Below are 16,816 nucleotides of genomic sequence, written 5' to 3' on the forward strand. Positions count from 1 at the left end.
ATACACATGTTGGTGAAATTCTTAACTTCTTTTACACTGTCCACCCAAGACAAATGCATTTGGTCTCTGTCCTCAGAGTGCTGCCATTTTCATGTGGGAGAAATCTAAGAAAATGGCAGTATCATTCTTTCTGCTTGCCTCTGCCTCACCCACACTTTGCAATGCTGAGGTCTTCTGGTCCTTGGAGCATAAAGGGTATGGAAAAATCCTTTGGCCTGTGCATTGAGGGGATGACTGGCCCTGTTGTCACGGCAACCATATGATCAGGGCCTGTCCCATAAGGGACAGCATGAGGTTGGGGCTCTATGCCTGGGATGGCCCTAGAGTCATCCTTGCCCAACCCTAATGGCTCCAGTTCCAAGGGCTCCTCATTAAAGGAGGAGCCTGAAGATCAATGGCACCCCTTGTCTAGGGCTCACAAATGTCTGATTAATTAATTATACCAGGCCACACAAAGAACTGGTTGGGCAGGTGCTTACAGTGACATTATACCCTGTCTGTTTCAGAACTATCAGCAGCTGACAGACAAGGGCTTGAGAGAGCTGGGCCTAAACATCAGGGAGAGTCTGAAAGAGAAAGACAAGCCTTCCATTATTATGTAGGGGTGAGGTTTGGGAATGTTTCAATGATGCATTGCTATGTAAAAAACCACCCTAATCTTAGTTGCCTCAGACAACAGCAATTTATTTTCTTATGATTTAGCAATCCGGACTGGGCTTAGCTAGGTGATTCTTCTGCGCTACCTGTTATCTGTGAAAACATCTGAGATGGTTTCTTTGCACTTCTTAGCTTCCACTGCCTCAGCTGGGAGATAGCTCCAGCAGCTAGGCACGGTGTCTGGTACCCAATAGGTGGAGCGATCCAGTGGCTCTTGTCATCTCAGGGACCAGAGGGAGACTCTCCTCGGGAAACAGGAGTTTGATTTCCACTGTGGCTTGAGTTCCTGTCTTTGCTTGTGGGGATTTCTGAGGGGATGGAGAGAAGAGATGACAAAGAAGAGAGTGGGAAGTTAGGGGTTAAGAGGGAACTCTAGGGTATGAAGACAAATGCTGGAAAATCTGGTCTGCATGAAAAGCCTGAGGCCTCCTGGAAGAAAGGCAAAGGGAAATCAGGGGTGATGCCCAAGTCTCTGGAGCGTCAAGGGACAGAGAAGCTGCTCCACTGAAGAGGGATCCATACAAGGGTCAGAAACCTACCCAGAGGGGGGAGAGACCCCCCCCTTCAGTGGCAGGAAGCAGTAGAACAGAAGAAGCAAAGCATATCTGGAGGAAATAAGTCAGCGTAATCCATTTCTTTCAATTCCGTGCATCCCGTTGACAACAGCACTGCCCCCTGAAAATGCGGCTCTGTCAGTGTCCTGTTGCTGCTGGAACCAAGTCCTACCCACTTAGGGGCTTCCTACAACACAGATTTGTTTTCCCAAGGTTTGCAGGTCAGGAGTCTGAATCAAGGCCTCAGCAGAGCCACATTCTTTCCGGAGGCTTCAGGGGAGGATCCGCTTCCTTGCCTTTTTCAGTGCTTAGTGGCCGCCAGCTCTCCTCAGCTTGTGGTCCCTGCCTCCCATCACTCCGACTTCTTGTTCCACTGTCACCTCTCCTGCTACTGACTCTTATAAGGACCTGCCTTCTGCCTCCCTCTTACAGGGGCCCTTGTCATTCCACTGGGCCACCCAGATGATCCCGAAGAAGCCCCATCTCAGGATCGTTGACTTAGTAACACTGTCAGGATCCCTCTTACCATGAAAGGTAACACAGTCACAGATTTCAAGGATTTGGAAGGCCATTCTTCTGTCTACCACAGTAGCATGAAACTGGGGGTGGCGGTGGGGCTGGGCAAGAGAAGACCAGGAAGGACACCAAGGGGAGGTTGTGAGCCACCCGGGACCTGCGAGGACCCGAGAAAATTGGGGTTGGGGTTCTAAGATGCAGGAAAAATCCTGGGAGGGGACTCAGAACAAACACCATTATCAATGTCCCCCACTTATTTCCATATACCCAAGGCCACTGGGACGTGAGGAAAGCAGCAGTATTCAGAACCCTGTCACCTAACAGACCCCGCTCTTCCTGGCCTGCTGGGATGAGAGCAGGTCACCCTGGAGAAGTCAGTGTCACTCTGAGAGCCTGGACAATCTCTCCCTCTTTCTGGGGCTCAGCCTCTCATATGAAAGGGTAGGACTACACTGCAAAGATTTGCCACCCTTTGATAAACACAAAACTCCAGCTTTCCTGAAGGTTTGTATTATGCAAAACTAGGGATTTGTTTTTGTTTTTCAAACATAAAATTATAAGGCATAGTCTTTTGCAAACTATACCTCCCAGAGAGCCCAATAAAATATGCCAACTGGTGAGACCCCCTGAAACAAAGAATATCTAGGGTCTCTTCCTCATTAGACTTTCTGGAACAGCACTGTTCAATACAGTAGCCACTAGCCAACATAGCTTTAAATTTAAATGACGAATTTGTGTCTTCAGTCACACTAGCCACATTTGAAGCTCAATTGCCACATGGTATTACACAGCACAAATGAGTTCTATTGGACATCATCATGGAGAGTTCTACTGGACAGCGTTTTAGTATCAATAATGTGTGCTTGTGTCCACCCTCCCATCACTCCTGCTTGGGCGAAAGTGAGTCACTTCTCCAGGTTAATGAGGTGTCCATTTCTTTCTTTAAAAAAATAACTAATTAATTAATTGAGGGGGGTGGGAGAGAATGAGCTGGGAGAGGAGCAGAGGGAGAGGGGTAGAGAGAAAATCCCAAATAGACTCTGTGCTGAGCACCCAGCCCAAAGCAGGGCTCAATCTCACCACCCTGAGATCATGACCTGAGCCAAATCAAGAGTGGGATGCTCAACCTACTGAGCCACCCAAGTGCTCCAGTGAGGTCCAATTCTATACAATGTGACTTACTACGGCCCTCAGGGGGAATTGTGTTTTAAGAGGAGACCAGGAAAGCCCTGGTAATACAAGGCACGCTTCAGTGTCTGGGGAAAGACTCCGAAAGTAAATGGTAAACAGGGTGGAAGACGATTTGCTTATTTTGGGAGGGTCAACTTTCCTGCCCCTGAGACAAGTTCCCTTCATGCCAGGCTCTGCCTCATGTTTTCTACTCTTCTCCAGAAAGGACACCAAGCTCCCCACTCCTGCCCTCTGGGCAGTTAGCACTGCCCTGGGTGAACCTGGAGCTGGTGAGAAGGGAAAGGTCCCTGATCCCCCTCCTCTTGTGCTGAGGCACCTCCTGCCCCCAGGCCCTCTGTCTCCAAGGGGCTCTCAGAAAGGCAGGGGCGGGGGGCGCCTTTCTCCTGAATGCAGGCCACTGTGCCGTCTGGCAAGAGGGATGCTGAAGCACATGTTAATTCTGAGAGCACTTCTCCAGAGCCAACTTCCCTGGTGAAAGTCAGGCAGGCTCTTCTTGGTGGGGGAACCAGGGACCCGGAGAGTAGGTGAGGCAGGGGCATTTGGGGACCACAAGGCCCGCCCCCTCCTGCTGCCTCAGCCAATCTGGACCAACCAATGGGAGAAGGCGCTGCCTCGCAGGCTCCAGCCAGTCAGCAGGCGAGATGTGCACATGCTCAGTCCTAGCCTAGCTGGGCGCTTTCTGTGCAGTGCTGGGACAGGGGGCCCTCAGTCAGGGGTCGCGTATTAGGCGGGGCTGGACCCCACTGGTGCCAGGCGGGGGCTGCCAGTGGGGTGGGCAGGGTTCCAGCCACTTCCTTCTCAAGCCAAGCCCCCTGGCCCAGGAGGACCCCACAGAGCAGGGGCAGAATGGTGGGCTCTACCCACCATCCTTCAAACAAGTCAGCCGGGGCTCTCCGCAAAGCTGCCCCTTTGCCTCCAGCAGGGAATAATGAAAATGAACTTGTCATTTTCCTGAATGGACATCTTTTTTGGCTGACTCAGACTCTTCTAGAGCTAGTTTTAGTGGGAACTAAGTGAAACTTCAGCAGGAAAGGGAACAAAAGGGCTCTTATTCCCCAAGATGGAACTCCAAAGTACATTTTGAGCAGAAAAACCTATTTGAACGGTTCCTCCTGCCTTAAAAAAAAAAACGATAAAAAACCAGATAGTAATTGCGGTGTCATTAAAAACAATGACAACTCAAAGCAGCATGTTCCCATTTCTCAAAATTTTGCACTGCAATGTATGGCAAGGGAAAAGTCAGAGTACCTCTTGACTCCAGGATGTCAAGTTCTAAATTTTCTATGATTCAGTGTGTTTTTCAGCTATAAAAAGAATAGCACCAGATTTTTTTTGGAAAAGGGGGGAAATGACATATTGATTTTATTTTTCCCTTCTCCACATGACCTCACAGCATCTCCTAATGACAAGAACCAGGCTTTAACTTTGGTTTCAAGTTCAGCCCAAGCTTGGAAGTTAAGATGGAGACTTTGCAATTCCTATCTTTGGCAGAGAGGGGATGGAGAAAGAAAAGAGAAAAGGAGGTGGGGAGAGAAAAGGGGCTGGTGTTTGCAGAGGCAAACAGACCAAGCAGCACCAGGGAACATTACATCTGGACATGACATTCAGGGAGGACCTGTAGAGAGGTTCTCAAGCTTTTTATTGATTTGTCTGTCTATCTAGCAGCAGGACTGCTCCCCCCCTTCCCAAGTGACGTCTTAGGCAAAAGCACAATATCTAAAACTGATAAAAGTGCCTCCCAGAGCACCCTGCCTTGGCACTCGTCCGTACTTCCTCCTCCTGAACACCCTAGGCTCCTCAATACACCACTGGCAAACCACAGATCTAACCCAAGTCCTGAATATGTCGATGAGGAAGCCAAGGTGCAGAGAGGGGAAGCAATTCACTGGAGAAGAGATGGAAGGTTTCTCCCAGATGCTGTGGTAAAGACCCAGTAGAGACAGACCTAGAAACTTGGAGATGAAGTCGGGGTGGGGGGGGCCAGAGGTTAGTAGACCTGACCATGAGATAACCTCGAGGAATTGACTGTATAGATTGTGCACAGCATTTTTCGGGGAGGCTGGAAACCCCACAGATTCCCCATGTCCCTTCCTTATCCCTCACCCGCTCTTCCAATTCCTGTGTCTTCCACACATAGATGGTTATAACTTATATATTTGATGGAGGGAAAGAAGAACAAATACAAATGGTGGTGACTTTAGAAAGTCTTCCAGTCACTGGGGCGCCTGGGGAGTGCAGTCAGTTAAGTGTCCAACTCTTGGTTTCGGCTCAGGTGGTGATCTCAGGGTCATGGGATTGAGCCCTGCGTTGGGCTCTGTGCTGAGCACAGAGTCTGCTTAAGACTTTCTTTCTCTCTGCCCCTCCCCCACAAGCTCTGCGTCTCTCTCTCTCTGTGTCTACAATAAGTTAATTAAAAAAAAGAGAAAGTCACCCAATCATTAATTTAGAGCACCATTGCAAATTTGTTGCATACAATTCCCCACTTTCCTTCTACAACCATGACAGGCATTCCTAATCAATCATAGCACCTTTCCCTGCTAAGCCTAGATACAGCTTCAAAATTATTTCCAACCCAGCACTCCAGACCACCATCACCAATTAATCATGATCCGGCTCTTCAGATGAAATTTCTTTGCTCTCCCCTCTTTGTGGATGTGAAAACAAGCTCATTGTCTCTTGTGCCCTGGCCTCATGGTCACACACCTTGACAGCCTGCACATCAGAAGAGAAGCTTGGAACTGCATTGCTCAGAATCCTTTTCCCTGTGTAATTTCAAGTTAGAGTCCGCCAATGAGGCATTCCTGCAAGAATTGGGGGGTGGAGGACTGCCGGCCTTCTCTGGTGGTGGATGCAGCTCGATGCCTGGGCAAAACTCAGGCTTGAGCATTGCATGCCGGGATGCCGCAGGCTGCTGGGGATGGTGGTGGCAACAACTGCTGACATTCTGGGTCATTTGCAGCATCCTAGGGATCTCCTGTCAATCACCCGCCTTCTGGTGGCTGCTGACCTGACCCTTGCTTCCCCTGGTCCTTTCAGCAACCATGCAAGTCTCCAGTTCCCTGTAGCTGAGCCCTTCCTACTTGGAATACGTAGAGTGGCTTCTGTGTTCCTGACGAACACCCCGTCATGACTGCAGTACTATTAACACCTTGAGGGCGAGGAACAGAACTTGGCAGCAAGATCGACTTTCCCCGCCTTGCTAAACACGAAAGTCAGATTCTTGTTGAGTTTAACCTTCCTATTTTCTATGTGATTTCTGTGGTCCACTGATGCAGGAGGCAGAAAAGGAAGCAATGAGAGAGAGAGTTCCAAAGAATCAGAATAGTGGCATCATAGAATTTAGAGCTGGAAGAACCTTTATACAGAAACACATGGGCTCTCTTCATTGGACTGATGGGAAAAACTGAGGCAGAGAGAGTTCCTCTCCGAGCTGGGGTGAGAATCCGGGCCGGCTGACCTGGACCAGTTCTCGTCCTTGGCCCCCAGAGTCTCAAACAAGGGGACTCATGTGAGTTTGCAAGTAAGGCAGGGCCATGCTGAAATGTATCCCGTAACAGGCTGGTCACTTTGATGTGAGGTAGTAAACACCTGGCTGGAAAGGGAAGCCAAGGTGAGTGGAAATGATTGCACAGGAGTTTTCTACTCTGCCCGGGGGGAGGGGCAGGCAGCACGGGGCAGGTCTCACAACAGCACAAGAACACAAAAACCACATTGCCCTCATCCTCACCCGACCATGGAAACCCTATCACGTTTCCATCTGTTAACAGGCAGCTCATCTTAAAGAAATTCCTGTTTCTGTATCCGACTGTTGGAAAATGTGTCACGGAATCCGAATGAACTGTGGCGCTTTCCTATTGCAATCATCCTCCTGCCTCCCCCATTGGCTTTGGGGTTGTGGCTGTATCAGATCAGATTCCTGGTGGCGAGCCACTGCCTTAGCAGAGGAAGAATTTTTTTGGAAGTCCAGGAAGGCAGCAGAACTACACTTGGGCAACCATGCCCTGAACAGTGGATGCCCCCAGGCATGTTGCCAGATCCTGGGCACATGAGCTCCTACCACTGGCATGGCCCCGGGATGCTGGATCCCTTCTAAGGCTACTGCCTCTGAACATGGCTGGGGCTGCCATGGGTACTTTGAGAATAAATTCTTCACCCACTTTCTATTTTGAGTTGCCAGCTCCGGATTCATTATCTGCTTGGGGCATCTGGAGAGGCCAGATGCCCACTCTCCCCTGACCTCTGGCAGCTGAAGGGGTCCTCTAATGGTCTCTGACGGCAGATCGCTCCATGGCCAGTGCCCATTGCGGCTTCCATCTGCGTGCCGTGGCTTCAGAGGCCCCTCTTCTCTCAATCCAGCACCATTTCCTTTTACCCAAGGAGCATTCAGGCGAAAGCTCACATTATTGGGGTGCCTCTATTAAAATATAAAGACTAAGCCTCTCCATCGATTTCTCCTCAGTGTGAATAAGTGGCAAGTGGGTTATTTTCCAGAACACCCCAATCTAGCCCTCTTACGTAGGATGCTGCACTAACTTTTTGTGAAGGGCACCTCATGGTGGAATGTCACCCACCCTGTCAGCCTGTAGGGAAACAACACTCGCTTCCCCAGACGGGGGTGCCTAGGTGGGGAGATGCTCCCCGCTGTGTTCCCGGGGTCCTCCAGCTTGTCTCTCCTTCCCCTGGGGAAGTCCTGGGGTGAAGCCTGCCCCACTGAGGCACCAGACTCCACTCAGGGGGATGTGCCTACATGTGCCCTCCTGAACAGTTTCCAAAACTTTGGCAACTCGGCCTGGCGGCCACACATTCCCCTTGTCACCACCACTGCTGGCCACCAGTTTCTGTTTACGGCACATTTCCTAGGTGCCAGGTGGCGTGCTAAGCATCCAACCCAAATTAACTTGTTTAATCTTCTCCACTTCACAAAGAACACAACTGTGGCCTAAGCCACGCAACCAGCATCTGGCTGGGATTGGAACCCAGGCAACACCCTGTCTCTCCCTCCTGTCCCAGGCTCTTTCCCCCAAAGGTAGCCCCCTTCCCAACCTTCTACACACTCTCTACAAGGAAACAGAAAATCGTCTCAGGGTCACTTCCCTCACAGGGCAGATGTTCCGAGATGCTGATCGTCAGGGCCCCGGACGGCCTGACTGCTCGGGGTTCCAACAGTCTCGGGGTGGCTGTCCAGGTGGTGTCTCGGTGGACAGAGAGGGAGGGACAAAACGCACTGAGTTTTACCCATTAAGTGCTAGGAAGGCACTAGGAACTTTACATACATTTGCACCGTGGAAATAAATGAACCAACCAAATGAGCAAAGCAAGGCTATTTATTCTGAGCTTACTACAGCAAGGGAGTCAGCCCCCGTTGTTTGCATTCTCAAGGAGAATCAAAGGCAGGCAGAGGAGTGGGAAAGCTTTATAGTGGAAAGAAGGAAGCTTCGAGTGGGTTCTGACTGGAGGCCGTCGGCCTGGGGAAGCTGTGGGTGGGCTCACAGGAAGCAAGCGAGTCATCCCGTGCAGTTGGTTAGGGTACATGTTTGGCTTTCTCTCCTTGGTCCTAAGTTGGAATCAGGGATGACAACTAGGGAGGCTGTCAGTAATTACCCGAGTCCTGGCTATTCGGGGCTGATGGTTGCAGACGTTCCTGTTTAGCTCCCTGGATTGTCCCTAGAAATAGCAGCCTGGCTTCCCCGGGCTGTTGGTGGCAGATAAGGGGGCGCTGCGGGTTGTGGGTCAAAGTTCTCTTCTTACTTGTGGTCAGTGTGCTTTTGTATTTTCAGTCTCTGCACACTTAATCCTCACAGCTGCCTATCTTGCTGATGGGGAAACTGAGGTCCGAGGAAGTCAAGTAACATGACTGAACTCCCTCAGCCAGGCCCGCCTGGTCCCTGATTCCACGTTTTTCCCTTGTTTAATCCATCCCCGCACACCGGACGGTGATCCGTACAGACATAAGTCAGATGGCCTCATTCCCTGGCTCCAAGCCTCCCAATACTATTTACTATTTTCTCTTAGAATGTGATCCACGTGGCTTCTGTACAACCCCTGACGGACTGAAAGCCCCACCTGGGGAACTGACTTACCCTGTTCTGTCGTGTCCTCCATGTCTGGTCCTTAGTAGGTGCTCAATAAATACCGTATGACTAAATCAGTAGATCTTTGACTCCTTCCTCCCATGACTGCTCTTCATATTCCTGAGATGGTGCTTCGGCTCCCTCCCCAACCTGTGACCAAGGAAAAGGATGCCATCAGAGCCAGCCTCAGGTTGTGACAGGGGCTGCCTGTGGCCCCTTGCTTCGGGGTGAGCTGGGCAGTGACTCAGCAAGCAGCCCCTCGGGGAGAAAGTGGTGTACTTCCAGCAGCAGGTGCCCAAAGTAACTGAGGGTCATATAGATCCCGTCAAATATTGGTGACAGTCTTCCAAAGTCAGATTTACCATAATCCCCACATTGCAGTCCATGAAGTGAGGCTCAGGGAGCTTAAGACATCCATCTGAAGTCCCTGGCTAGTGAGGAGACAAGTTGGGATTTAACCCAGATCTGCCTGCCTCTAGAGAACATGCTTCTGCCTGACGCCTGACAGCATCGGAAGCCGCGGGGTGTTGGCAGCCCGCTCATCCTCTGCCCCTCCTGCCCCTTGGGTCCCTCCTGTGCCCTCATTCCTGCCCTTGAAGCTCATTTCAACCTGCTGTCACCTGGTGGGGATAACAAAGGGTTGCTGAGTTTCCCCCTCCCTACCCCCCCCCCCAGCTGTGTGTTACTATGAGGTGGGAGTCTCCAGGTGGTGTCAACAAAATACTGGATGCATTAAATACAAATTAGCTGAGGAAAGAAAATCTATGCTATGGGATCATTCGCAGTTGTAATCTTTACAACATATATGACATAACCTTATGCAATCTAGAAGCACTTTTTATTTTTCAGTGACTCCAGCAGGTACCGTATCTTGGTGTTCACCCAGCCTGTCTATGCAGGAGGCTCAGCTCCCGGGTCCCTGGGCCCCCCAGGAGCTGCTTGGGGTGGGCTCCAGCTCTGACCCTAGGAAAACCCCAGGCTTGTCCCAAGGCCTCCCTGGGGATTGGCTCCCCTACGTGGGCCTCACTGGGAACAGAATAGGCAGGGCAAGGAGGGGTTCTCGTTTCGGAGGCTTTGCCTGGCCCTCTTGGGTTTGTCCTGCCCAGGGCAGGGCTGGGCCAGTGGCCATGGGGACAGCCAAAGAGCCCTGGGCAGAGGAAGGAGCACTCAGTGCTAATGGCCAGTTTGCTTAACTGTGCGCCTGAGCCTCAGCCCGGCACTGACTCAGCCCCTTCATGCTGCATGACTTCAGCCTCAGACCTTGTCCTGGGCTGGTCCCTCCCTGACACCACCCCTCCCCAGGTGCCTTCCCTACTACCACCCTCACATGGTTTCATTCCTCGATGACCCCGAGACAGCCCGAATTCAGATGGCTGTTCTGACCTTAGTACTTCAAAGACAAAATCTAAACCCTACAAGCCCTTGCAAAGCCCCCAAATGTGACTTCAGAATTGTCTGTGGCTGGGAATTATCTACACATCTCTAGGGATGTGGCTATGACAGAGCTGCTTGACCTGTGTCCCCAAGACCAGTGGCTGCTCCTGGGGAGCCATTCTGCTCCCAGCCTTGCAGGCCGAGCCCTCCCATTTTGCAGATCTGCAAACTGAGACCCAGAGAGGAGAGCAACTTGCTCAGGGTCCCATGGCTGGGCCAGAGCCAGGAGCAGGACCCAGGATGTCCGAGGCCCAGGTGGCACTCTCTCCATGATGGCTGGGGGCTCTGAGTTAGAAAGTACTGGGAGGGTAGCTGGCAATCAGGGCCCAGCTCAGTAAGCCAGCAAGTGAGTGACAGCACTGTGTTTTTGACATCCGTAACTGTCCCTGTTTAAAACTTTCCACCCTCTCCCCCCAGATTCTTGATCTCTTGGACTCCCCCAGCAGCAAACTTTTTCTGAGATGGTCATTCACCTGGAGGCAGCAATGACTGAGAGCCCCAGCTTGGAGTATGGATAAAGCCAGGATGGTGGAGTCCTCATATTGGCCTGAAACCACTGATCCCCACCACCCTTTTACTTTTTTATTTTTTTTTCCCACCACCCCTTTGATGTCCCTTCTATCCAAAGTCAAGTGCATTTCATTTTGCAACTGAAATTTGACTGCATTTTAGGTCAGCCAAGGGAAAAGACAGACCCAAGTCATGCTTCACCTGGCCTGATTCCAAACTCAAAGTCTTGCTGGTTTGTGCTGATGTCACCCAGCCAAGATTTGATGTGAAAGTACGAGGGAAGGCTGCAGGCAGGGGGAGGGGTGGTGGTTGCTGTGAGGAGAGGGGGAGGAAAAGTGAAGTTCTGTTCTGTAATATTGCAGAAGGGAACATATGGGCACGGGACTGAAAGTCAGGAAATGGCTGTTCTATTCTTGGCTCAGCAATCAGCGTGCTGGGGTGGCCTTGGGCAGGTCACTTCCCCGCTTCGAGCCTCGGTTTCCTTATTTTATAAAACCAAATGGAGGATCTCCAAGCTCCTTTCAGTTCTAAAGAGCCCCTGATTCGAGCTCGGTCCCTGGCGGTGGGTGAAGAAATGACTCAGTTTCGTTTCGTAACTTGGGCCCCTCAGCACTTCCCATTTGGGGCTGGGAACAGGACCAGACACTCATTGACCAAGCTAATCTGAATCTCAGCGACGTGGCCAGCAGCCTGGGCTGTCGGGAGCCTCACCCAAGGAGGGGAGAGGGGCACAGACGGGCGGGACGGGAGCTCAGTCCGGCCACCCCACGGCCAGGATTGGCGCCCTGGCATCGATGTGGAGTCAGGCTGCAGCTTCAGCTTCTCGAGGCTCAAGTGTCATTAGATGCTGCTTTTGATCAATGGAAAAGAGGGAAACCAACAAATAATAACATCCATTTGCTGGCAATTCCAGTCGTTTGTGGCATTTAATTAGCATAATTGACCTGAACTGGACCTTATTCTCCACCTGAATTTAAAAATACATCACCGCTCCCCCACCCCATGACATCTGAGAAATTTTTTTTAATGAGGTTTTAACTAAAGCCCAATATCAAAACACCCTCTAATACTTTTATCTCATTGAAGACATTTGATGCTTATTAAAATATTATTGCTTTAAGGCTTATTTTGATTTTTTTGCCCAAGAGTGTATGCAGAGCCTTGCTACTCAGATAATAACAAAGAAACCTTAAACATGAAGAAAACACATGAAAGGTAATATGTTCCCCATTAGTCCCAGTATCATTTCCCCAGGATTACTGCTTTCCAAATATAGCATTAGTTTAAAAATAAAAGGCCGTTTACAGTAATGGGACACTTGCTACTACTTTGGAGCATATGGGCCCTCCAAGGGGCTTGGACAACAGCTTCATTAAGGGGGACTACAGGGGAGTCCTTTAAAAAAATCCCAGCACGCCTGCTCAAAGGCCCCCCAGACAGGCCACCAACCTTGACCCAAGACCCATGTCGAACCAGCCTCTTAGTCCTCTTTCAGAACGGCTTTTTTGGGTGCATTCTTGCTTCCAGAGATGAAAATATTTGGGAAGTTGACAAGCAATCAGTTGGGCACCACCTGGGAGAAGTGACATCCCGGAACCCTGCATTCCGGCCTCACAAGTGGGAGAAAGTGCGGCTGCCATCCATGGGGAAGCGTTCCTTTTGGAGTGGGGTGTCTCTTGTTCTGGGACATGCGGGGGAAGTAAGCTCAGATGGGAGGGTTTAAGGCATTCAGGAAGTACACGTGTCATGTGTACAAGTTTGGTTTATCTGACCCAGACATGTCACTTTTTTGGCTAAGGATATCTCCGATCCATTTTCAGGGGGATGAACTCATCTAGCTAAGGGACAGAACAGTCCTGGAGGTACAAGGGCCCTCTCAAGTGCAGTGAGGGCCACTCCCGTTGGCTTCCACCGGCTGGCCTGTGTCGAGCACCCACCGGAAGCCACCAGCCCACGGAGGGCCCCTGAAGAGACTCATGTTACACGTTTGCTATTTTGGTCTAACAATGCAGGCCCCTTCCGGTTTTGGGAGCTGGTCTCCTGGCACTCATCAAGTGCCCAGCTTTGAGAGGCCTCAGAGAGCCAGGGAGCCAGCTTCCAGCTTGAAGGGAGGGAGAAGCTCTCCTGGTTTTAAATCCCCAGCTACATGCCAACCATATCTTGTTGTCAGCAGACGGGGGACGATCAAGAGGGAGCAATGGAAGTGAACAGAGAGGTGGTAACAAGAGCTAAAATGGATTGCCCTGAAGCTTGCCTTCTCCCCAGAGGCAGGTGGCATTGCCCCCCGGGGGGGGGGGGCTCTGCTCTGCCAGGCCCCGCCTTTGCCACAGGGAGGGCTCCTCGCTTGCAGACCGTCACAAGCTTGTCAGGGCTTGGAGGTGGTGTCTCCACGTCTACTTTGGAACGTCAGAATTTGGACCTCCTTGTCTGACCTCATCTCATGACTGCTCCAGATGCTCTAAATTCCTCCTTCAGGCCATGAATTGCTCCTTCCCCTTTGCACTCCCAGCCCAGTGGCGGGCACAGAGCAGGCCGTCAGCATGCGCCGACAGAACAAGCCCCCACGGGTAAGAGTCTCATGAAAGGACCAGAGGCCTCGAGGGCGGAGCCCATCCTCGGTGGGTTGCCTCCTGAGAACTGAGACAACTGCTTTCTATTTACAGGGCACTTACCGCCGCCCAGGTTCAGAGCTAAGTGCGTGACATGGTTTTCTCGTTCAATCCCGACACCATCACCTTGACCCAGGGTAACCTTGCCAGGCCTCCCTTGCAGGGAAGGGAACTGGGGTGCGGGGAGGTGGCTGTACCGGCTTGAACTCACAGAGCTATGGTGTGGTCATCTCTCACCTCTCCCGGGTGCCCAGTCTGGTGCTCCTAACAGGGGCTCTAAAGCCCCCTGGAGGGGTAGCTGATGGAGCCAAGCCCTTTGGAACAACGTTTACTTTGATGTCACTGCATTTTTCTAGGAACTCTCCTTCCTTGGGAGATGATCCCGTCATGGGAATTGAACATGCAACCAGTAGGCAGCTCCTCTTCGAGGAAACAGGAACTGGAGTGGGACGTTGAAGGAGCAGAAGCAGACTCCCAGGGGCGGGGGTGGGAAGACCTCCAGGTCTTGGGATTGGCCTGCACAGGATGTGTGTGGGGTGTGGGGACGCCGGGGGCCAGGTGGGACATAGCTTGTATCCCCCATATCAATTCTTACCGATGAGCAGAGGCTGCTGGGAACACGGGGTTGAAGAAGATTCGGAGGATGACAGAGAGCCAGGATGAATTAGCAATGTCAGCCAGGAACGTGGGAGGAAGGGGTGACCTCCTGCCACAAGCCTGTCATCCCTGGCATCAGGTATGCTTAGAGGACAGTAACACGTGTTAGCTCTTTTGACCTCCTGACAGATCCTGATTTGGGGGTGGGGGTGGGGGAACACACTGCTATTTATTAATTTCTCTTTCGTGGACAATTTCCTGCTCACTCTGGCTCACCAGGTGCTGATATCAGCAGGTTTCCTGCTTCTGTTCCTCAGGACCATCACCTGCCAGAGCCTGGGACCTGCTAGGGAGGCGGTGGGCCCCGCAGTCCCAGGAGGGCCCGGGCGGGGGGGGGGGGGGGTTGCCGCTGCAAACCTCCACAGGCCTGAGGAAGACCTTCTTGTCTCCTGCATTTCAAGTGGGTTCCAATGGCCACTGCTGGGAGATACCCCATTTCTGCTGAGTCAGGGCTATTTCAGACTCTGTTCACCTGTTATGAGTGAGCTGCTCCGGGAGGCATTACCATATTGGACTTGGGGGCTGCCCACATAAGGCAAGAGGACAATCTGCAAGCCAGAGGTTATGACTTTTGATCTAAGTGTTGGCTTTGAAATATTTACAACTCCCCTGGAACCAACCTGGGTCAGTGCTGTTCTTCATTCTTCTGAGAAAGCGAAAAAGCCAGTCCGGGAGGAAGGAGGCTCTGGGCCGCTTGGCAGGCTGGGAGATCCGTGGGGCCTTTTGGCTAAAGTGAATGAAGCGCAGGTGAGAGCCTGAGCGCACGCAGGTGACGGGGCTCGCCCAGGGCACAGGCCTCCGTGGTCTAGATTCCACAGCGCCCCTCTCCAGCCAAAAAGCAAGAGCCCCGGCCAGCTGGTGGCAGAATGAGACTTCCCAGGTCCCTGGTCCTTTTCATGTTGCCCGTGTTGTATCTTCCCACCTCGTGAGTGTCACCTGACCTACCAGCGTGGAAGGCTTTGGAGGTTTTGAACTTGCCCTACATCAAATATGCCCCCTCCTCTGCCCGGGAGAAAACCCTAGCCACTCTGCCACAGACTCAGAGGGCATTTGATTGTCTAGAACACATCAAACAGCCCAACTCTCCCTTGTAAAAGTTTTACAAGAAAATCACTGAAGACCAGAAGAGCTATCCTTCCCCTCTCTTCCTCCTTCACTTTTGAACCCGAACCGATATTCTGGATTCTCACACTTTGGTGTCGGTGGGCTGGCCGGCGAGAGAGAGCGCTGGGCTGGCGGGCGTGTGGCGGTAGAAATCTCGGCCCTCGGATCATTACACTTGCAGGCCACGGCTTGTGGGATCTAGTGATTTGGACATATTTTATTTAACCAGCTTAGTAAAAGGTAATATTCAGCAGCTGTGATCTATAGCAGAATTACAATTTTCAGGGTCAAGGAGGGATTTTGATATTAGGAGGTTGGGCAGAATTGCTATGAAATCTCATGAGCTGTCTTTAAAAATAAATGAGAAAATAGGTTATCCAAGAGTCATTGTAAGGGAAAAATCAATAGGCAGTGTCTATTCACTTGGGCTATCAAAATCCTTGAAATTTGAACAAAAGTTTCACGTTTAGTGTACTGTACGGTTTGAAATATCGGCGCTGGAGGCTCGGTGGGTACAAATTTATTGTGCTGTGCATCCAAACGAGGCAGGCCTGGTGAAGCAGCTCAGATGCCTCGTAAGATGGGGGAGTGTCTTGGTGACCAAATTAGGGGGGTATAAGGAGACCCCTGAAGAAAACCATGGCAGGGGGCCCACCCGGAAACATTGAGAAGCACCTGCTATGCTAGGAGTAGGTGTGGCCTCTGGCTCGGGTGCCCCTACCCCTTGTCCAGCACGAGGGGGGATCCCATGTGGCTGTCTTCCTGCCTACACAGTCCACGGTGTCTCTGCCCCCAAGGGGGGAACAAATGATCATTTAATAGGGAACTTCCTGGTGGTGAAATTCTGATTGAGCAGGTCACCTGGGGTGATAGAAGTTGCCTGCCTTCATTCATTCATTCATTCATTCGCAACCGATACTTCGTGTGTGTGTGTGTGTGTGTGTGTGTGTGTGTGTGTGTATGTGTGTGAGTTTCAAGTATGTTTTCCAGCTTTGCACAGTGGCAGCATCATAACCAATGAGGTTTATCCAAGGAGTGATTATTGCTACTTGAAAACTGTTCTCAGCTGGGTCTCCCAGGATGGCATACCCTTGGCATTGAAGAGGCTCATATCAGCCCCACCAACGGAGGCTGGCCTTGCTCTCCAGGTCTCTCCAGGACTCAATTCCTACGGCTGGTAACTGCCACGTAACTCCTCACTGGCCTCTGAGCTCTGGTTTTGGTTCAGTGCTGTCTTCCAATCCCTGGGGGCATGTCTGATATTCAGTGTTAAAAAAACAATTTGAAAACTTTTTTTTAAATGAAAATTTTTTTTAATGAATGAAGGCACGAATATCTTCCTTTTACTATTATTAATATAAGGCATTCCTGAGGAATTTTAAGGCCATAATCATGAGCAATCTTTAAAGAAAACAAAACAAAAACACCCAAAACTCCCCACCCTCGATATTTGTCCACCACGATGTTACAGAGCAGCTCATTTTACCAAGATGAGGGGGATGGTGATGGCTTA

General features: G+C 51.1%; 1 protein-coding gene and 1 pseudogene across 1 annotated transcript in view; one reads left to right on the plus strand and one right to left on the minus strand.

Annotated features, from left to right (window-relative positions):
- Positions 1-9,048: 9,048 nt before the first annotated feature.
- The window catches only part of VTI1A (vesicle transport through interaction with t-SNAREs 1A), a 364,802-nt gene continuing 357,034 nt past the window's right edge, over positions 9,049-16,816 (minus strand). The window contains exon 8 of the mRNA XM_025881066.2: positions 9,049-9,139. Coding sequence (XP_025736851.1) covers positions 9,064-9,139 — 76 coding nt within the window. The 3' untranslated portion in view covers positions 9,049-9,063. The remainder of the gene's footprint in view (positions 9,140-16,816) is intronic.
- On the plus strand, positions 16,292-16,421 carry LOC112830988 (U4 spliceosomal RNA; annotated as a pseudogene).

Source organism: Callorhinus ursinus, unplaced genomic scaffold (genome assembly GCF_003265705.2).
Source record: "Callorhinus ursinus isolate GAN/ISIS: 27379988/994484 unplaced genomic scaffold, GSC_fseal_2.0 scaffold20, whole genome shotgun sequence".
Lineage (NCBI taxonomy): Eukaryota > Metazoa > Chordata > Mammalia > Carnivora > Otariidae > Callorhinus > Callorhinus ursinus.